The sequence below is a fragment of the Tyto alba genome, unplaced genomic scaffold, assembly GCF_018691265.1.
Source record: "Tyto alba isolate M040663 unplaced genomic scaffold, T.alba_DEE_v4.0 Super-Scaffold_23, whole genome shotgun sequence".
In the NCBI taxonomy this organism is placed as follows: domain Eukaryota; kingdom Metazoa; phylum Chordata; class Aves; order Strigiformes; family Tytonidae; genus Tyto; species Tyto alba.
In genome coordinates this window covers 29175208-29196182 of record NW_024881297.1, presented here as the reverse complement: position 1 = coordinate 29196182, position 20975 = coordinate 29175208, and the positions used below count along the sequence as shown (strand labels likewise).

Below are 20975 nucleotides of genomic sequence, written 5' to 3'. Positions count from 1 at the left end.
CTGGGAGCGCTGGGATAAGGACAGCGGCCGGCTGCCCGCTGGTGCCCAAGGTCCAGCTGTGCCCCCCGGCCCCCCCCCCCCCCCCCCCGCCCCGGCCCCTCGCTCGCTGGCTAGTAGCCAAGCCCGTCTCGGTGCCAGGTCCCCCCGGGCACGTGTGCACCCGACAGCAGGGGAATGGCCCTTTCCAGCAGCCCCAGCCTGTGCCAGGAGGGCAGGGAGCTGTGCCAGGCGGGGGCCAACGCTTCCCTGCTCCCGCGGGGCTGCGACAGCACGGCTGGACCCCCCGGGACGCGTGTTTGGGGGGGTTTGGGGGGGGAGGGAATATCCCTGCGTGTGTGCGTGGGGGTGCGCGTAGGGCGAGCGCTCCACGAGATGCTCCGGGGTCGTGGCTCAATGCTGGCTGGCACTTGGGCTTCTTTAATTCTGCTCCCCCCCCCCCGCCACCGGCCCCGGGGGCTTTGCAGGATTTGGCAGTGCTGAGACTGCGGTGACGGGCTGAGAACTGGCGAGCTCGCTGCATCACACGCTCCCCGGCACCGGGGAACCAAGGGGGCAAGTTGTCCCCTGGGGGGGTTCCCTCTGCACCCCGTGCCTTGGCAGATCCCTGCAGTGCCCCCTTCTGTGTCCTCCCAGCATGGGGGGGAGGCTGGGAGAGGTCTCACAGCTGGGGGGGGACGGGGACAGGGCAGGCAGGGGCTGGGTGCTCGAAGGCTACTGGGGCCAGTGGCCACCAGCCCAGGGGGGACCCACAGAAATGCCGGGGCCCAGGAGCTGAGCCCTGGGAGTCCATCACCTGCACTCAGGTAGCCTTAATGACTAATTAGCCTCAAGGACAAAGGAGCCTTTGTTATAAATGATGACACAGGTGGGGCTGGAGGATGCAAAGCCCAGGGAGGCTGGAGCAGGTATCAGAAACATCCCATGGGTCACCATCTCCTCCAGCTCCTCCGGCTCCAGTTCCTGGGCGAGCACTGGTTTGGGGTCAGTGTCGAGGCAGGTCCAGACACCTCTTGGCCTTCGACAGCTTTGCTTTAACTCCACCCGTGTCTTCATGTGGGGGTTCACGTGGAGGTTGGCTTGGATGGCAGAGCTGCCCTTCCAGCCCTTCGCTGGCACCCCAGCAGCCACCCCCACCCTTGGGGGAGCTCACGGGAAAACCAGGACTCTTTTTTTATTTTTTTTTTTTTTTTTTTTTTTTTTTTAAGGATACTGGAAAGAGAAAGCCAGCTGGGGAAGGTGCAAGGTGAAGGATGACCGTCAGAGCTGAAAAGGCCAGTTGGAAACAACCTTCTGTGGACAGGTAGACAAGACCCCAAGGGAGGGAAGCTTCATCCCCCATCCCACCCGAGGCATTATTCCCATGGCAGCGGTTGGGGTGTCCAGCACCAGTTGGACGTGCAGCTTGGCCAACGGTGGTGGTGTCCGTGGAAGGGGACTCCCCACCTCACCCGGGAAAAACCACGGTTGGGAGCACGGGTTCGGTCTGAGGGGCCTGGCTCCAAGTTGCCCTGGTTTCCACAGCGGGATGAGAGTACCCAGAGCTGTATAATTGCTAAGTCTTTTTAAACCTCAGATTTAAAAGCTGTAATTCTGATATTGTTTGTAATCTGATAACACTGTGAGCCACTGAGCTCCTAATGTGCCCAGCTTGGGAAACCACGAGGATTTTCCCACTAAGCCGAAATATCAGACTGTTGATTCTTGAGTTAATCGTCTTTTCCCCCTTGGGGACATCAGATTTTGGCAACTAACTTTCTGCTGATTAGTGCGGGCCAGGGGGAGAGGAGCCATGTACGGTCCGGAGAGGATCACCGTGGTGGCAGCAGGCTTGACCCTGGGGAAACTGGGATGTGCCAGGACGCAGCTTGTCTGCACCCAGCCGGCACCAAGGGTTAAACTGGGCTTAGTGCAAAGCTGGGACCTGCAGGCTCCCACCCTGTGCCCTGTGCTGGAAACCAACCCACCGTTTGCACGTCTGTGGCCTTTAGGATCAGTCTCTTCTTTCCTGGAGTCCCTGAGACGTGGCTGTGCGGGGCGGGGGGGTGTCCCTGCAGCACCCCCCAGTCCCTCTGCCTGGCATCCCGCCGAGCCACCCCAGTCCTTGGAGCCTAGGAGCTGGCAATGCCACGCCACCGGCGCTTGGTCCCCTTGGATGCGCTTTGGGGATGGGCGCTGGGGATGAGACCGGGGTCCAACCGGGGATCCGTGGCCCCCGCCACCCCGTTCCCTGCGCCCTGCCTGCCCCAGGGGAGGGCAAGGTCCTCTCCCCGCACCCAGCCCAGTGGAACTGGGAGCAGGCTCCCCATCCCAGCGGCTCCCCGGGAACCTCCCGCCGGCACGGGGGTGGGTAAATCGCACAAATCCCGGCGCTGGCTCCGCCGAACCCCCTAAGCTCTTTGCCTCCCTCCAGCTCAGCCATGGTTCAATCTGTTTGCAAAGCTGTACAGAGTGTTTACGCAGCAGGGACCGGACCAGGGGATTAGGGGGGAAACACTCCCCCAGCATCTGCTTGGTCCATCCCTCTCCTCGGGGGGCCATCCCGGTTCTCCCAGTCTTTCCCATCCCCACCCTGCCTTGGGATCCAGGGACCACGCTGGCTTCCGAGGTGCCGTGCGTCCTCCCAGCACCCAAAGGGATTTCGGTGCTGGCAAAGGGTCCTGGTCGTAGCGGAGGGCCTCGTGGTCGCACCCCGGTGCTGGTGGACTGGCTGACCCTGAGGGGAGCTCAGGGTGACCAAGAGGGACTGTCGTGGGGGTGGGAGAGGTGTCACCCCCCCCTCTCCTGACCTCTGGGGAGTCTCAGGACATCCCTGACTGGTGAGTCTGTGGGTACCTGGGCAGTACTAACCCCATGCAGCAGAAGGGCCCCTCTCGCAGGGTCCCCTCCTGCCTGAGCCCCTCTTTGGTGACCATGTGGAGACCAAGAGACGCAGATGCCACCATGAACTGGGTCTTCCCCCCCCCCCCCCCCCGCCCCAGCTGGGGGTGCAGGGAGGGGTGGCCGGGGTGAGGGAGGACCACGGGCTCCTTTCAGAGGATGCTACACGCAGCACTTCAACCTTCACCCCCTCTCCCACTGTCTGCCCTGGTCTGGAAGCCTCAGAGATCATTTTTGGCTCACGAAGGATGTTCCCAAGGGGTCGCTTGGATGAACCCTGGTGCTTCTGCAGAGGGGATGGGGAAAAAACCTGGGTGACCAGGAGAGCTCGTGGGGACAGGGCTGCTCATCCCGGGGCTGCACCCACCTGCAGCCGTGCCGAGGGCTGCGGGCACTGGCCGGGCTGTGGCCGGGGTGGTGAATCGTGTCCTGCAAGAGCAGAGCATGTCACCGTCCTGCACGCGAGGATCTGGGCTGCCGGAGAAGGGCTGGCAACCTGCCTCATCCCAAAGCCAGCCCGCCCCAGGACGGGACCAGGGCTGCAACCCCAGCCCGGTGCTGAGCAGCTCTTCTGGGACTGGGAGCAGGGACGGGGAGGGACGGGGCAGGGATGGGGAGGGACGGGGCAGGGACAGGGCAGGGACAGGGAGGGACGGGGCAGGGATGGGGAGGGACAGGCAGGGACAGGGCAGGGACGGGCAGGGACAGGGCAGGGATGGGGAGGGACAGGGCAGGGACAGGCAGGGAAGGGCCAGGGACAGGCAAGGATGGGGAGGGACAGGGCAGGGACAGGCAGGGATAGGCCAGGGATGGGGAGGGACAGGGCAGGGATGGGGAGGGACAGTCAGGGACAGGGCAGGGACAGTCAAGGACAGGGCAGGGATGGGGAGGGACAGGGCAGGGATGGGGAGGGACAGTCAGGGACAGGGCAGGGACAGGCAAGGACAGGGCAGGGATGGGGAGGGACAGGCAGGGATGGGGAGGGACAGGCAGGGAAGGGGCAGGGACAGGGGAGGGTCAGGGCAGGGATGGGGAGGGACAGGCAGGGACAGGGCAGGGACAGGCAAGGACAGGGCAGGGATGGGGAGGGACAGGCAGGGATGGGGAGGGACAGGCAAGGACAGGGCAGGGACAGGGGAGGGTCAGGGCAGGGATGGGGAGGGACAGGCAGGGACAGGCAGGGTCAGGGGAGTGTCAGGGGAGGGTCAGGCAGGGACAGGCAGGGACAGGCAGCCCTGGGCAATCCCCAGAGCCTGCGCTGGCATCGGGGTGGCACCAGGCGTTTCATCCAGCCCCATCCCTGGCTGAGACGTGGGGGGTGGCAGCTGTCCTGCACTGGCCAGCACGCACACAGAGGGGTGGATTTTTTCTAGGTTTTTTTTTTTTTTTTTTATTATTATTTATATTATAATACAAGTTCAGGAACCTCCCAGTTTAATCCCCACCAGATAAACTAACAGCGGAGAGATTGGGAGTTATTGACGAAGTCTTGCTGCTCGGGCGAGATTAGAGCTCAGCTTAATCTTGTAGCAGGAGGGTTTGGGGATGGTTTAATCAGAATTTGTACAGGAATAATCCCGTCTTTAAACTCGTCCCCAGCCCAACCCCTCCCAAGTTGTCACCAGGCAGGAGCCTGTTAGATGAAGAGGCCTCAGGGGGAGTATTTCCAGCCCAAATGATTCAGGGGGAGTCCCAGAGATGTGAATCAAGGGCACGCAGGTGCCAAAGACCCCGCACGCCCACTCAGGGCGCTGCCACTTTTTCCAGCCCTTCCTGGAGGGGAAACTGAGGCACGGACCCCAGCGAGCCCTGAGGCTCCGGTTCTCACCGTGCTCCTGGGCGGCGATTCGATCCCAGTTTCTGCAAAGGATTAAGCTTGCTTTATTCAGCCACGTGCCCACGGGATGCCAGCGCTGGCCCTGGGGGGGGGGACGCTGAGATGTCACCTGGCCAGCAAAGCATGAAGTCGTGTGTCGTGTCCTTCCCCCCCCCCCCCCCCCCAACCTCCCAGGTGACCCCAGGCTCAGCCCAGCCCGGCACGCTTTCGCCCCTCCAAACCCTACCACGGGCGCCGCAAGCCCCTTAGCCACGCCGTGCCTCAGTTTCCCCCAACCTTACCCCCCCCCACTCCCCCCCCCACCCCAGCCAAAGCTGCCGGGCTCGCCGGCGGGGCCGCGGCTGCTTTTGTGCCGCGCCGGCTCTTTCAGGGAGCACAAAGACGGGACACGGCGGCACAGATGGACCCTTTCAGAGGGGAGCGGGCTCCTTTCTCCGTCTGCTGCCGGGCTCTGCCTTCCGTCGCAATCCCCCTTAATTGAATCCGCACTTTCATAGCTCATTACCCCGCTGATGGATTGGATTAGCCCGGCCTGCAGCCCGCCGGCCTCTGCGGGGAACAGTTGGCTGCTCGGCATCCCCGCGGGGAGCAGGGGAAAGGTGTGGAGGGGGCCCAGCGGGCTCCTGGCCGTTAGCCGAAGCTGGGGGCGGGGGGGCAACGGCGGCGACCTTGGCTTGCTTCTCCAACGGCCAGACCCAGCTGCGGGCCGGCAGCGCAGGCATCCCGGCCAGCTCGTCGTGCCATGGGCAGGGGGGGGAGGCAGCGGTGGTGGTGGTGGTGGTGGTGGTGGTGGTGGTGGGGGTCCAACACCCTCCCTGGGTGACACGCTGCGGCCCTGGGTTTGCCCAGTGGTTTTTATTTGATTTTAGGAAGAGCATCCCTGGGGCGGGAGGGATGCGGGAGGCATCTAGACGGGGGCGGGGGGGGGGGGGGGGAGGGGACCAGCTCTGGATTAGAGCATCAATGTCTTAACCCTGCGCCTCGGGTGACTCGTGGCAGGGCTCTGCCACCCCAAACGTGGGGCAGGACGCCGGCACATGCCGATCCCCCCCCCCTTCCCCTCCCTTACCCCCCTCCCGCCGCCGCTCGCGTGTCCATATGGGCTAACGGCCGCGGCAGCTCCTGGCCCTGCTCCCTCATTAACCTCTGCTCCGGGGGTGGACCCCCAGCCCAGCTGCCAGCGATGCTCCGAGCCCCCTCCCCGGCTGCTCGGGGGGCTCAGGGGGGAGGGGGGGTTTGTGCCTGCTCTCCCCCACCCCTTTCCTCCCCAGGATAAATCGCTGTAAAAGGAGAATTTACCGTACCTAAATCCCGGCTGGTCTCCTACCCCGACCGCCCCATCTCTGCTGCGTCCCCGGGTGGGCTGGGGGGGGGGAAAAGGGGGGGATGCTGCTCTGGGGGTCCCTTCCAGCCAGTTGCTTGCACGTGGTGGGGGCTGGGTTGTTTTGGGGTGTTTTCCCAGTTAACTTGTGCTCGGGGCTGGGACAGAGAGTTTCTGAGCCAAACTCAGGGCTTCCCCCACGCAGGACAGCATCTTCCCTCACCATAGAGCCATGCTGGGGATGGAGCAGAGCGTGGGGGGGTAGAAATGCCTCCCCCCCCCCCCCCCCCCCCCCCCCCCCTTAAAGTATTGAGCCTTGGAGAAGGGAGGTGGTGGCTGCGTCCACCCTGGGGTTTTCACAGGAGCACCCTGGAGATGTTTCTCAAGCTTCAGCGGTGAGGGGGGGCTGCGGGAGCAAGCCAGGGGCCGGGGCCGTACATCCAGCTGGAGATCCCGTCCCGCCAGCTCGGGAGGCTGATCTCGGCGGAGAAAAAAGTGCCCACGGCATAAATGGTTTAGCATATTCCCCTCTGCATCCTCATCCTCTTAGCGAAAGGTACAGGCGGGCACTCCCGGCAGGCTCTCCGACCAGATGTGGCCAGAGTCCCATCGGGGTAGTTAGTGCCGTATCGTTTACGGGAGGGGATTAGAGAGCCTCTACTTAGAGTCACGGTCCCCAAGGCCTCTCGGATTAGGATATAATGTGGCAGGCTTTGCCTTACAGGGGCTCAGATGGAGCTGTAACCCTCTTCATCCTCACTGTGCAAAACCTTTAATGGGCAGGAGCTGGTGGGGGTACCCAGGGCCGTCCAGAGCCCTCGGTTGTAACGCCTGGGCTGCCACAGTCCGTGCCAGGATAAATCCTGGTGGGATCTCTTTGGAAAGCTCAGCTATTTCCAGGCAAGGTGAGAGCCAGCGGATGAGCTGGGACAAGGACCTGTGGGTGATAGAGCATAGCCAGGACTCCGGATTTTCACTGCTAGGGAACAAAGGTTTAATTCAAGTAATTTAGAGCCAGCACCTGGGATGCCAACATCACTGAAAGAAACCGTCAGGAGAAAAATGCAGTTAGAAATGAAGATTGTGGTTCGCCTTGGCCTGGCATAAACCTTGCTGTAGGGAGTCCAAAGCAAGCTCCGGGGACGGACAGAGCGCTGCTGGCGAGGGAGGATGGACACGGCAATGGCCAGCCTCTCATCTCTCCTCCTCCTGGTTTCCTGTGCCCAGCCCAGCATGGGAAAACCAGGCAAAACATGGGAAAAACACCCCGCTGTGTTAGCGCCTTGAAATCTCACCGAGAGAGCTGTGCCTGGGGTCCGGTTGCCCTAAAATTGGTGTAAAAACAAGTTTTTTTTTGGTCCTGGCTGGCCCGGATCAAGTGAAGGAGCCCAAGCGCTGGCCCTGGTTTGCAAAGCGGTCGCTGCACCCACCCCTCCGATGTGCAAGGAGGGGGCACATCTGGCCAGAGAGTTTTGGGGGGAGCTGAGGGGATACCCCAATATTCCCTCCACGAAGGGAGTGGGGGGCAACGGTCGCCTGAGCCTCCCCGTGAGCTCAGCTGTGGCGAAGGCACCCGGGCAGCCCCCGCACTCCACGGAGGGAGGGCCAGCATCCCCCTCCGAAACTCCCCGGCGCGGCTGCGCTCAGGTGGGGGATGCGACCGTGCAGTGTCGTGTCCCTCCCCTCCCGAGAGCCGGCGTTGTCCCCGTCAGGCGCAGAGCTGGGGGGGCCCTGGAGTCCCCCGAGCTGGCAACAGATGGCTGGAGGCAGCTTGCTGACACCTGCCCCTCCTCTCCACCCCTCTCCTGCCCTTCCCTTTCTTCTCCGCTCGTTTTGTTTGATTTCCCAACACTTTGGGTGAAGCCGGAGGGTCCCGCCGTGCTGCTCCCCTTGCCCGAAGGGAGCCTGTCCCGGGAGCTGGACCCAAGGGCAGGAAGATGTGGAGGGATGTGCTGGCTCCAGGGAGGACCAGGGAGGTCCTTTGCATGGAGGGTGATGCTGCGGAGGATGCTGCGGTGTCTGTGCCAGCGGTGGGCAGGGAGTTTGGGGTACGGGGAGCCCCGCTGATGGGGAGCTTTTCTCTGCTCCGCCTGACCTGGCTGTCTGGACCTGAAACCTCCCTGGCCCTGGCAGGCTGCTGCCTCCCACCCTGCAGCCCGAACCGGTGCGGGTATGGGGGGGGTCCATCAGACCAGCAGATACCCAGAAAAGTGCTCACCTTGGCCCTCCTTGCTCTCCCCAGCGTCTTGTGGCAGCCGGAGGGGTTCCTTGCTGGATGGGGACAGAGTGCAGAGCCCCCCCCAGCACCGCAGGAGCATCTCCAACTGACCAGTCCCCCCAGCGCTACACCCTCCATCCCCGGGCCAGGGTGGGCAACCTTTCTCTGCCAGGTTTTGTCTCCGTTCACCCCAGAAATGGATGTTGGAAAAGCAGCTTCCCATCCCCGGGGATGGGGGCTGGAAGCGACTGTGGGGTGCAGGGGACCCGTGGGTGGGGGAGTGTCACTGTCTGTGAGACCTGGGGACATCAGGGTCCTTCTAGCCGGAGAGCTTTGGTACCAAGGAGGCTGGTGGCGAGGCGGGGAGGAATGGGCTGAGGGATGCAGAACCAGGAGGAGGAACTGGGGGCTGTGCCAGCGCATCCCTGCAGCGAGCTGCAACCACCCGCTGCCTCTCGGCAGCTCTGGTGCAAACCTCCGTAAGGGGCTTTAGCAAGGAAGGAAGGCGCCTGGAGCATCCTCGTCCCGCAGCTGGGCTCTGCCCTGCCCCACGCAAACGGCCCCGCCGTGAGAGCATCCACCAGCTGGCACGAGCTGCCTTGGCCAGGGCCCCGAGCTGCGCTTGAACCCGCAGCTTAACCCCCCTCACGGCCCCTGTAATCAGCCCTTTCTGCGCCCCAGCTCCCGGGCAAGGGAGAGAAGTGATGCCCACACTGCTGGGAAGGGAGCTGACGGCAGGGAGTCCACCCACACCCATCCCCAGTTCCCCCCCCCCCCCCCACCTCTTCCCCAGTTTCCCAGTGCATTTCTATAAATCAAGCTCTGGCATGCCCCCCCCCCCCGCCCCGCCACACCCCCGTGGCGGGGTTTGGGGGTCACCTGTGACCCCTGGCAGATGGTGCGGGGACTCCCACCCCTTCCCCAGGAACTGTTGCAGCCGGCCATCTGTCAGGCAGCTCAAATCTCCCCGGTCCTGCCCGGGAGCTGCCGCGCAGCATCTTCACCCTGGGACCCCGGCTGCTGCCTGCCCTGCCGACGCAGGGGGGGTGCAGGCAGGAGGGGATTTGGGGGGTGGGGGGGGCGGCCGAGTGGCTGCCTGGGGCTGGTGGCTGTCCTGCCCGCTGCCCACCCAAATCTGGGGAGGGGGGGGATAAGCAGAGGAGGGGGGCTGACGGGATCCCAGTGCCTCGGGGGAGCTCTCAGGTATTGTCAGGCGGCGATGGGGCTGGCAGGGGTCTGCTCCTGTGTGTGGGGCAACATTCTCCTGGGTCCCTTTGGGGGGGCAGTGAATGGAGTTACAGTGGGTGGCATCCTGGGGGTTCCCACTGCCACGCTGCCCTCCCCGCTGCCCAAGGCGGGGCGGGGGGGGCTCCGGATTTGTCCCCCTAAGAGAGAGCGGTGCTGAGAAAAGCACCTGGAGCCCTGAGCAGCCCCAGATCTGGGTGCAAGGCTGGGGGGGGGGGGTGTGTGCTCTGGGGACCTGTGACCCCTGAAGAGAACACAGCTGGGCGAGGAGGGGGGTGGGGAATGCACCTACCGCAGACCCCAATTTCCTTGTGGTGGTCCCCAGGGAGAGGTTGCCTCTGGGACAGAGACCCAGCAGCCCAGCAGCTTGGCCGCCTCCTCGGTCCCCAAGTGGGGTAATTCCTCGGGGCAGGACCCACGAGCAGCTCCCGGGGCTCGGGGGAGGCAGGGAGCAAGGCTGAGCCCGCTGCATCCAGAGAAGCTGAGTGCAGGGGCGGATAAAGGAAGGTTGGGGACAAGTTTTGGGGGCCACACTGGAAGAGTAAGTGGCACAGAGGGTGACACTGACCCTGGCTGGCAAAAGCTCTCTTTGCCCAGTGTCCTCGCCCCTCCAGTGACCCACACCAGCAGCCCCACAGCAATGGGGGGCTGCTCCCTGGAAACAGTAGAGATAAATGAGGATGAGGGTCCTATCTGTTAATGTGCCCCAGTTCTGGGGGCTCTCAGCCGTCCCCTGTCCTCCAGGATCCCCAAAAGGGAAGGGGTGCCCTCTCATCGGGCAGGCTGCAGCCCTGCAGCCCCCCACCCACTCCCTTGCCCCAGGCAGGGCTTCTGGAGGGGTGGAGGGGGATGGATCAGCCCCCCAGGGACAGGCTTTGCTCCGTGTCCCTCGCTGCATCAACCTCACTGGGGAGTTCTGAGGCTGGAGGCTGCAGCCAGAAGGAAAGGGGGGGTGCAGCTCATGGGCTGGATGCGGCCCTGGCAGCACCTCGGGGTCCCAGCACCCACCCTGGGCCAGCACCTGCCCTGTTGCTGGCACAGAAATTGTAAGAGGGGGGGGGAAGCTGCTGATGGGTCAGAGGGCGGGCTGCATGGCGAGCAGCAGCTCTGGCACGGAGGAATTAAACACTCTCCCATCCAGGGTCAGTATTTACTTTGCTCGGGTGTGCTACTTTCCGCTGTGAGACCCCCCCTCCTGCTGCAGCTGGGGAACACGACACCCCACGGGACTGGGGAGGTGGTGGTGGTGGGGAGGGGGCGAGGCTGCCTCCAGCCCCTCCCGGCTCCCACGCAGGGCACGGCCACCGCCGTCCTGCCCAGTTCCCTCCAGCACCTTGCGCCGGTCCTGCAGAGCGGCCGTCCGCCTCCCACAGCCAGACCAGTCCTGCCCAGTGCCGTGGGCCCCTGGCGTGGGGCAGCCCAGGGCCCCAGAGTGGGGCTGCAGTCACCCCCTCTGCTCCCAGCCTCAGGGCGAGATCACGTAGGCGGTGGCGATGTACTTCTTGCCGTTGCCGTAGGTGGACTTGGTCCAGGCGTAGGTCTGGATGCTGAGGCTGTAGCCGCCCAGGCTCAGGTAACATCTGTGGGGACACAGCCCGTGTCATAACCCTGCTCCATCCCTGAGCCCCACAATCGCATCCCTGGGGTACTCCAATCCCTGAGCCCCACAGTCACATCTCTGGGGTGCTCCATCCCTGAGCCCCACAATCGCATCCCTGGGGTGCTCCAATCCCTGAGCCCCACAATCGCATCCCTGGGGTGCTCCATCCCTGAGCCCCACAGTCACATCCCTGGGGTGCTCTCAGTGGCCCCACATCAGCGCTGCTCCATCCCTGATCCCCACAATCACATCCCTGGGGTGCTCCATCCCTGATCCCCACAATTGCATCCCTGGGGTTCTCCATCCCTGATCCCCACAATCACATCTCTGGGGTGCTCCATCCTTGAGCCCCACAATCACATCCCTGGGGTGCTCTCAGTGGCCCCACATCAGCGCTGCTCCATCCCTGATCCCCACAATCACATCCCTGGGGTGCTCCATCCCTGAGCCCCACAGTCGCATCCCTGGGGTGCTCCAATCCCTGAGCCCCACAATCACATCCTTGGGGTGCTCCATCCTTGAGCCCCACAGTCGCATCCCTGGGGTGCTCCATCCCTGAGCCCCACAATCGCATCCCTGGGGTGCTCTCAGTGGCCCCACATCAGCGCTGCTCCATCCCCAGCCCTCCCACCCCGCGATGCCCCAGAGCTGATCGGGCTCAGGGGGGGCACTGCTGGCCCCATGGCCAGAGGACGGCCAGCCAGCCAGCCAGCCAGCCAGCCCCACTACTTACGCCCTGCCAGGACGTGCGATGAAGCACAGCGTGTACAGCCCAAACTCGAACTCGGGGCTGCAGCCGATGAAGGCCGAGCCCACCTCCTTGTAAAAGCCGTCCCAGCTGAACTGCAGCCCCAGCACGTCGGGGTAGGTGTCCCACTAGAGAAAGGGGGGGTTCGGGGGTCAGACCCCCGGCTCCGCTTGGCTCCCGGTGCAGCAGGGCCGGGAATTCGAGCAAAGCCCGCCTGCATGCGGAGCCAGGAATCCTCACACCCTCTCCAGGGACAGATCGAGCTGGTCTGAGGGGCCGCCAGACAGAACCCCCCCCCCCCCCCCTCAAATCTCTTGCTCGTGGTTTGGGAGCCCCTTTTGCCCGTTGCATTGTCTTTTCTGGACCTTCTCACCCTGCTTCCATCCCCAGGTCCACACAGGGAAGCAGAGGGGACGTGGCAGGGTGAGGAGCATCTCTGATTCTTCTGATTCACCCCGTTTTTGAATGCGGCCGACTTGGGGTCACCTACCGGCCCGTCAAAGTTGTGGCTGAAGTAGTTGACGATGCCCTGCTTCTCAAGGAGGTAGAAGCGAATCCAGTTGTGAAATCCAGACACTTTTCCTTTTTTCACCTCCCCTAAACACAAGCAAGACCCTGGGGTGAGCCCCCCCAGCCCGGTGCTGCCCAGCACCCCCCCGTCCCGCCGGTGCGGGCTCTACCTGAGAAGACGTGCTCGAAGCCGCTGGAGTCCTGCTCACCGTCGCCTCTGGAGTAGAGGCCGAACCACATCTCCTTCAAATCAGCAAGGAATTCCTGCTCGGAGCTGTAGCGGTCTGCAAGCAAGGCGGCGCGGAGAGACGGAGAGGTGGGTGCTGTGTCCTGGGGTGAGGCAGAGCCGAGGCTCCCCCCCATCCCTGACCCAGTCCTCTCCCTCGGGAACAATTCAGCTTTGCCCTGCTCAGTCCCCGCCGTGTCCTGGCCGCTCTGGAGAGCCCGCTCCCGAGCCTCCTCCAATCCTCCCACCCAGCTGACACTTTCCTTTCGGATGCCCAACACCCAGGGACCCCCGCTCAGCCCTGCCCTGCTCCGCACTCACTTTTTTTGTGGAGGAAGGCGAAGAGTTTTTTCATGAGCTCCGTTTTCATCACCTCCCTGAGGAAGTTGTCCTGCTCCCTCAGCTCCTCCGCCGTCACATCCTCCTCCCTGCCAGTTGCCCTCTGGTAGTTGTCCAGCAGTTTAATGAAGCTTGCGTAGGTGGGTTTGGAGAAGAGCTCCTCGTTGACGTATTTGTAGAGCCTAGGAGAGAGGGGATCCTGCACTCAGCAGGGAAACAGGGGTGTCGTGTCCCCCCCCCCTCCCCCCCAGCCTCAAAACCAGCCCTGCACCCTGCCTGGCTAGCTGGTCTCTGCCGTGGTGGCCCTTGGCCACTGCCGGGGGATGCCAGTGCACACTCACGGCTGCGGGGAGCGGTCCTCCTCATCGCCCGTCTCGTCGGGGGAGGCCTGGTACTGGGGGTTAATGGCGACGTCGGTCGGCCGGGCTTTGTTGTAATCCGCCCCGTAAAGCTGCTCCGAGACGCGGAGGAGGTCCTCGTCGGTGATGGCATCGCGGCTGCTGGAAAAACCCTCTGCAAGGAGAGGCAGGAGGCTGGCGGGAGCGGGCAGCAGCTCCCGGGGCTGCGGATTAGCTGCAACACCCCCCCCCCCCACCTCCCCAAGAAGCGAGGGCGATGCCGGCGCCCGATGCTGCCGGCAACAACACGGGTGTCACGATCCTGGGACACCGTGAGAGCCGGCTGCTCAGCACGGAGGGTTAAGGGGTGCCGGGCCGGGGGGAAGCCGGGGGGGGGGTGTCCCAACCCGTACCAACCCCACGCCCTGGGGACAAGAGCTGGGCACGGGGCTGCGGGCGCGGGAGCCTTTCATTAGGCACTGGGTGAGCTCGGAAGCATCAGCCCCCGTCTCCCAGGCACGACGCTGCTCTTCCGTGGGGATCGGCCCCGTCTCGATCTCCCACGTTTTTGGTGTGTGGTGACCAGGGGGTGCAAACGCCAGCTCGCCCCTGCCCCTGCCTGCTTCACCCGGCTCGGGTGAAGGGAGATAAAGCTGCTGGGGGGGGGGGGAACGGGCGGGCGATGCCGGGGCTCTCGCTGCACCGTCTGCTCAGCGACGACGCGCAGCGGCTCGGAGCGACGGGCACGGCCAGGAAGCAGCGTGACACCCCGATGCCACCCAAGAGCTGCGGGCGGCAGAGGGGAGAGCCTCCCCGAGCAGGTGGGGTGAAAGCAGGGTGGTGGTTCATCGCTCAGAAGCGGAGCTACTCACCGCGGGGGCGAGCTGCCCCCTCGGCCCGCTCTCCACCTGCAGGGAACCGAAAGGAAAAGGAGCTCAGGGTGATGGAGACGTGGGCTGGGGGCTGCCCAGGCACCACCCGCACAAACGCGCGTCGGACAGGCAGACACGTTTGCAACCCACCCCTTTGCACCCCACAACTGGGCTCTGGTGCGGCTGCAGGAGCGGGGAGAACAGCCCCGGCCTGACCCCCCCTCCCCGAACCCCCCCATCACCCGGGGGTGCTCACCGGGACGGCAGTGCCTGTAGTAATCCTCGCAGCAGTTGCGGTACGTCTCGCACTCGGCGTTGCAGTGGCACTCGTCCTCCTCGTTGTGGGGCTCCTCGCAGCGTCCCTCGCAGGAGTCGGGGGCCGTGTACAGGTCTTTGGGAGAGAGAAACAACAGCGTGGTCCTCAGGATGGACCCACCACCCTGCCCCGGCCGGCCCGCGACCTGGGAGCATCCTTCCTTCTGCCCACCTTCCCCTCCCGGCAGAGCCTGAAGGACCAAGCTCCTACCCTGGAGCCAATTGGGATCCTTTGTCAGGATTTTGGGGTGGCGTTTTGACCGGCTGAATCCTCAGGATGCGCATCTCCCCAGGTCACTCCTCTTTGGCCATGGATGTCCATGACGTCAGGGCCACTTCACACCGGGAGACACATTCTCAGCTCCCCACTATTAATTGCTCCTTCTGATTCACCCTTTTAATGTCTGGTTTAGCAAGAGAGCCCCAGGTCCTGCCGTCTCTGGGCCGGAGGCAGAGTGCCACATTCCAGACACCCTTATTTGCCACACTGTTCCTCTTTCTGCGATGCTGGGAAAACTGGGAATTCCTTCCTGAGCTATTTATATGATACACGCATCGCTGAGCACGTGCTTTATTACACAGGGTGGCAAAGCTAAAAATAACGCAGCAGCTCAAGCTGTGCCTTGAATAGGACAAGTGCCACATCTCGGATGATGGACACTCGCCATCAAGCAAAGAGGGGCCGTAGGAGACCAAAATGTTGGGTTTGTACTAGCCCAGAGACTGTGTGCTTAGGGAAGGTGCTCGTCAGGTCCTGGAGGGAGGAACGGGGCAGCAAGCAGCCCGGGCATGGCTCTCACAGCACCCTTGGCTCCAGCCAGGATGGTGACCATCTCCAAGGACGTGCTGAGAAGCCAACGTCCCAGCCAAGCTGGCAGCCGCCCGTAAAGGGATCGCTTGAGGAAGGGGTGTTGCTTTCCCTTGCAAACCTGCAATCACGCAACATCTTAACCACCTCTGGGCTGCCGGCCTTGAACTCCAGCGGGTGAAAGATACCCTCAGGGCAAACCCCGACACGGCAGCGATGAGAGTGACCTCCAAGTGGCACGCTTGCTGGCTTCCCTCTGCGCCCTCATTGCTTGCTCTGGCGTCTGGCATTTCACCCAAATTATTTGTGCTTTTCAGGATCACATAATCAAAGTCCCGCAGGTGATGATGACAGAGGAGGAACCTCTTCACCCCACCAGCCAACCCAGCCCAGGCTGGTTGACCGAGCTGCAAGGCCACGCTGCTGACTCCTGTTTGGCTTCTCATCACCGGGTCCTTTTCTGGAAATCCACTTTATAGCAAGCGGGGGGGGGGGGGGGGTGTTAGCAGGGAGGGGTTGCTTGAGGTGCTCCTGGAGGCCATCTGCCCTTGGTGCTACTTTAGTCCCACGTTTGCCTGTACCGGTGCGGGGAGAACGGGGAAGGGGCACCCGTGGTTTGGGTGCTGAGTGATGCTCACGGTGTCCAGACACTCCAGTCCCACCAGTCCACTCAGCAGAGCAGCCAGCTCCGGAGCTCCGATGGGGTTGGCAGCTGAGATCCCTGTCCCCAGGACGGCATCCCCTCTCCCTCCCAAAGCAGCGGTCGGGATAAGTCAGCCTGAATCACGCATTCGGGTTTTCATTTTCCAGCAGCCGTCCCGGAGGGATTGTGCAAGGCAGGAACTGCCCACACGTAAGTCACCGCGGAGACGCTCCCAGTCCCCGGGCACGTGCTGCCGGAGCGTGTCGCAGCAAAGCACCCATCCTGGGGCGTGCGGGGACTCAGCCGGGGCCGGGAGCTTTGCAAAGTCCTTGGAGGAGGGAGCTCAGCTCACCCCATTTCCCGCGGGGCTCGGCTGCAGGGTGCCGAGGCTTCGGGGAGCAGGGCAGGGGGGACGGCCGCAGGAGGGTTGTTTGCTTCTCATCCTCGCACAGCCGTGAACCTACAGAGCTGCAGAGCAGTTGGGCACCCGTGGTGGTCAAGTTTAGACGGGGTGCAGGAGATTTTGGGGAGCCAAGGGCTGCTGGGAGAGCTGGCAATGCTGCGGCCAAGGGACGGTGGCCAGAGCAGGAGGACGCAGCCAGCACAGCGCATCCACGCTCAGCTGCTCAGTCAATGCTTGGCTGGTCCAGCCAGTAAATATTTTCTGGCCGCACAAAGCCAGACAAATATTTCTCTCTCATTTTTAGCCCTTCAGCCAGATCCATCCCTCCCCGCGCGCAGCTTTTTGGACAAGAACAAACTCATTTTCGTTTCTGCCAAAAAAAGTTTTGACTGAGAAAACGCAGGCTATTTCCTGAGCAACTCCATTCTCCAAGGTGTGGGGAAATGTCCGAGACATGACGGAGCCCTCTCAGGGGCTCCCAGCTCGGTTTAATACATGAACAGGAGTTACAGCTCGTGTCAGAGCGGCCGCCACGAGCCTCTGGCCTGACTCAAGACCTCGCTGCGCTGCGCAAACACAGACCGAAGATCAACCCTGCCTCTAAAAGGGCCCGTTTGAAGGACAAATTAACTTGCACCAAAAGAGCTACTGGTGGCCTGAGCTCCCTAAATATTTAGTTACACACTCCTGGGCCCTGAAACCACATATAACCCTGGGTGCAAGCTGTCTGTGAGATAATCAGGCAAAATCTCCCACCACTGTCCTGCCTAGGCGAGGATAAGCAAAGTTACTACACGGTGGAGGTGTTACAGCTCAGACAGGTCCGTCACGGTGATGCTCTGGTAGCTCCTGGCTCAAGAACAGACCGTGACACGAGCCAGAAAAGCTTCCCAGCTTCCCAGCCACAGCCAGCCCAGTTATTCCTTCAAGCAAGAAGAACTTTGCACTGGCGTCAAACAAGACGAGATCATGGGAAATCCTCCTGTTTTCCGGGCAACCCAATGGCTGGTTTGTAACAGAAGCTGCTCCTCTTCTGCACTGCCCTTGCAAAACGCCTCATCGTTAATCCTCAGGAGGGTTATCTGCTCCGAAACACCAGATACAGCCCGCCAGCAGCATCAGAAGTGATGAAACGTCCTTCTTGCCAACAGATCACAGCTCACGTTTTGTGCAAGATGATGGCAATGAAGGCACCTACTCACATGCCGGATCCCGGGAGCCAAACCCTGTTGTCCACAAGCCACTCCTTGTTGTAGCATCTTCCTTAAAGACAGAGCTATTCTTTATCACCTCCCCAAGCCCGTCTCCTCTGATAACAACCACAGTCGTCAAGGGCAAACCACCCGAGTTCATGTTGCATTTTCCATTGCACCTGACTGGCTCCTCCGCTCACCTCCAGCGGCCACGGGGGCGGGCGGGTTGTGGATAAGGTATTAGAAAAATACTTCCCTTTGTCATCGCCCGCTGTGGGAGGTTGGAGGAGCCAGGGGAAGGCAGGCTTGAATAACGAAAACCCAGCAAGATGCACCAGGAAGCAACTGGTGGACAAGGCTAAAGACCAGGGGAAGTCTCAACCCATCAAAGAGAAGGAAAAAACCATCCTCAGCACCGGAGGAGTCCTCCAGAGCTCGAGGAACCCTCCAGCATGAAAACACCCCTCACCCTCTCCCCTGTGAAGCTCTGCTGGATCCAACCTCGCAAGGAACCAGCTGTCCCAGCACAGCCGAGCTCCTGGCTCCCGGCAGCACCCTCAGCACTGTCTGCTTTCAACCAAACCATCGTTGGTCCCTTCCCATCGGATCACCGACTGGTTTAGCCCCTTTTCCAAAGCCAGGCTCCATTACTCACGGCCAGACGCGCAGCTCAGGGCTGCTACTGCCCCGACAAGGAGGATCCAGGTCTTCATCGTCTCGCAGACAGCAGGCTTGGGCGCTTCGGAGCGTCCCGGAGAGCAAGTTGGCAGTGACGGTGCTCCCTGGCACTCCCTGCTATATGTGGGTCCCCCGGGGAGCACGGAGGGGAGGGAGGAGCCTGATGCCACCGAGGGCTTCACGGGCAGGCTGCACTCAAACTTTGCCAAACCTCATTACGTGTATGGCTTAATTATAGGCTGCCCGGAGTGGGAGGAGAGCTGGTAAATCCAGTATCCCGGTATTGCTCCACTCCTCGCGCACGTGACCCACAGGGGTGACTGAGGAGCACGGGGAAAGCTTCTCAGTGGGGGCTTTGCCCACCCAGAGCCCAGCAGGTCCATCGGAGATGCGAGCTGGTGACCAGTGCCACCGCTTGGTCCCTCGATGCGCCACGTGCTCCCACGCAACTGGTGCTAACTGGGGGCAACTTTCTGCTCCCCAGGGAATTGGAAGTAACGACCTCTCCTTCCTCAGCGACTATCTCTGGAGGCTGTTCCCCCCTTTCGGCACACACCAACCTCAGCTGAAGCCTCCAGGTTCTCCAGCAGCACAAGAAAACCCGGAGACGTAACCACAAGCCAAGCTTCAGCGTTGAGGCCGCTCAGGGAGTCGGTTTTGTGGGTCCTGGGGCAAGCCCAGAGCTGGTCCATCCCCTTCCCCAAAGAGCCTCCACGGCCCCAGGCGAGGCCGAGGGGGAGCTCAGCCCATCCCCGGCGTGGTCACCAGCCTCTTCCCCGCCCGCAGCAGGGCCAGCCCAGGCTCCGTTCAGCGCATCCCAGCGGGAGATGTTCCCAGATGGTGGGTGTTTTGGTGTATCCAGGAGGAGAGACAATTTTCCACGCTACCACAGCTTTGGAGGGTGGGGGGAGCCTGGCTCCCACTGCTTCCCAGTGCTGGAGCGTGTCATACATGCTGACCAGTACACCCAAAGGCATGGGAGTGACCAGACTGGACTAGGTCAGTGCCCATCCTGCCTCCAAGGGCACCTTCACGCTGCCCCCGAACTGTGGCACAACCTCCTTGTTTTCAAAGGGTCGTGGCAATCGTCCCTGGTCTCCATCCTCATCCCTCCCCTGCCCAGCTCCGCCGCTCACGGGGCCGCACTCAGACCCACATCAGGAAAATAACCCAGACCTAACACCCCATCCTTCTGGAGGTGGGTTTAAAATCTGTTATTCTCCCCTCCTGGTTTGGAGAGCAGCGCGCTGAGGCGAGCAAGGAAGGAACCTCCTCAACCCATTTTGCTGCTGGTGGGTGTTGGGGAAGCTCAACTCTTCCACACGTCTCCCCGTCTCTTCCCAGCCACGGTCATCCCTCAAGGGCTGGCATGGGCTGACCTCAACTCATCCGTCGTGGAGCACGGTTGTGTTGCCTGCAAGCACAGCACCCGAGGGTCCGTCGCAGGCACCGGCCGGTTTTTGGCCCCTCCTCGCACGGTGATGGGGTTTCTGAGGAAGCCTCATCGCCAGCCTTGCCCAAAGCCCGCAGGATTTACACCGGCCGCTCCTCCTCGCCGGTGCACTGCGACAGACCCGGGGATGGGGCTTGGGCTCTCCTGGGCTGCTAGCCACGCTGGCTACCAAACGGCCACGCTCCCGCTGCTTCCATCACCAGAACCAGCAGGTCCAGGGCTGGGTTGTTCCCACCCCTCCCTGGGCATCTCCACCTCGGCGGGTGACAACCGACCTCCGGACACCACCTGAGCCAAGGGGAGGTGATTTCTCACCAGCACCTGCTGGTCCTGCTGACTCAGCAGCCTTGCAACAGCCTTAATTCCCCGCGGCGCATTAGCTGGCCCAGGAGAGCGGCGTTTGGTGTAATAAGGACCAGGTTTGGCTTCTTTCTCACCCCTCAGTCATTTCCTCCCCTCGTCCAGGAGGGGTGTTGCAGGAGGGTGGTGAGTCAAGCGCCCCCGGGGCCGAGGGGAGAAGACAGGAATTGCACACACGCTGAGCTTCATCCCCATCCCCTCCTGCCATCCTCCTCTCTGCATCCCCCCGGACTCGTTGCCCTTTTCCAGAATATTTCTCCAAGTTTCCCCTCATCCTCAGGACATCTTGGGGCTTCTGCAGCTCCCTGGGAATTGCTGGTGGGGCTGGACCTTCACGCTCATGCTCCTGGGATCAATCACAGCTTGTGGAGGATACGGACTGGAGGGTTGCGGAGGAGCAGGGAGCACGGTGAGCTCCACAACGGGATGCTCTTCACAGCCTGCACCAGGAAAACCAGACGAGGGTCAAGTTTTCCATCTGAGTGGAGATTTCTCCAGCCAAGCCAGCCGACCGGGCCAGCACCCCGCCTGCAGCCAAGGGATGGGAATCCCCGAGGCGCATCCATCCACCCGGCCAGCCAACCTGCAGCCTGAAGGGAAGCTGCAGGCCCAGAAACATCTGGAAAATGTGCAAGTCTAGCTTAACCCTTCCTTCCCCACACATGAGCTCTTTCATTTCAAGGCTTCTTCGGTCCTTCGGGGCAAACATCCCGGGGAAGGTGACAGCAGGAGGTTTGGGCTGCCCAATTTGGGTCGAGAGGCCGAGGAATTGCCGGTGCCTCTCTGCTTTGTCCTAGCTGGACGTGCACGCTGCTGGGACCATGCATGGGGCTGGGGTTAGAGACCGGGTGGCAAAACCTGGACCTCAGGGAGCAGATTTGCAGGGGGGGGAGGGCAGGGAACCCCTGGGGGTCCTGGGGTGGAGGTGGTGCTGGGAGCTGCAGGGAACCCACGTCCCAGCTCATAGCGGGCTGCATCGCTCGAAACGTTA

At 62.4% G+C, this 20975-nt stretch overlaps 1 protein-coding gene across 1 annotated transcript; it reads right to left on the bottom strand.

Annotated features, from left to right (window-relative positions):
- Positions 1-10634: 10634 nt before the first annotated feature.
- ENDOU (endonuclease, poly(U) specific) lies at positions 10635-18318 on the bottom strand. Its single transcript, XM_033002914.2, has 9 exons — positions 18149-18318; positions 14388-14522; positions 14132-14167; positions 13263-13434; positions 12904-13103; positions 12527-12640; positions 12337-12443; positions 11832-11974; positions 10635-11078 (listed from the first exon to the last, which is right to left on the bottom strand). The coding sequence occupies exons 1-9, from the start codon at positions 18204-18206 to the stop codon at positions 10964-10966; spliced, it is 1080 nt and encodes a 359-aa protein (XP_032858805.1). The 5' UTR covers positions 18207-18318; the 3' UTR covers positions 10635-10963.
- Between the last annotated feature and the right edge of the window lie 2657 nt (positions 18319-20975).

Coding starts and splice junctions, on each gene's coding strand:
- ENDOU (XM_033002914.2), bottom strand. CDS start 18,206: ATGAAGACCTGGATCCTCCTTGTCGGGGCAGTAGCAGCCCTGAGCTGC. Junction 13,435..14,131: donor GGGGGCAGCTCGCCCCCGCG/GTGAGTAGCTCC, acceptor CTCTCCTTGCAG/AGGGTTTTTCCAGCAGCCGC. Junction 11,975..12,336: donor GCCACAACTTTGACGGGCCG/GTAGGTGACCCC, acceptor CCCTTTCTCTAG/TGGGACACCTACCCCGACGT.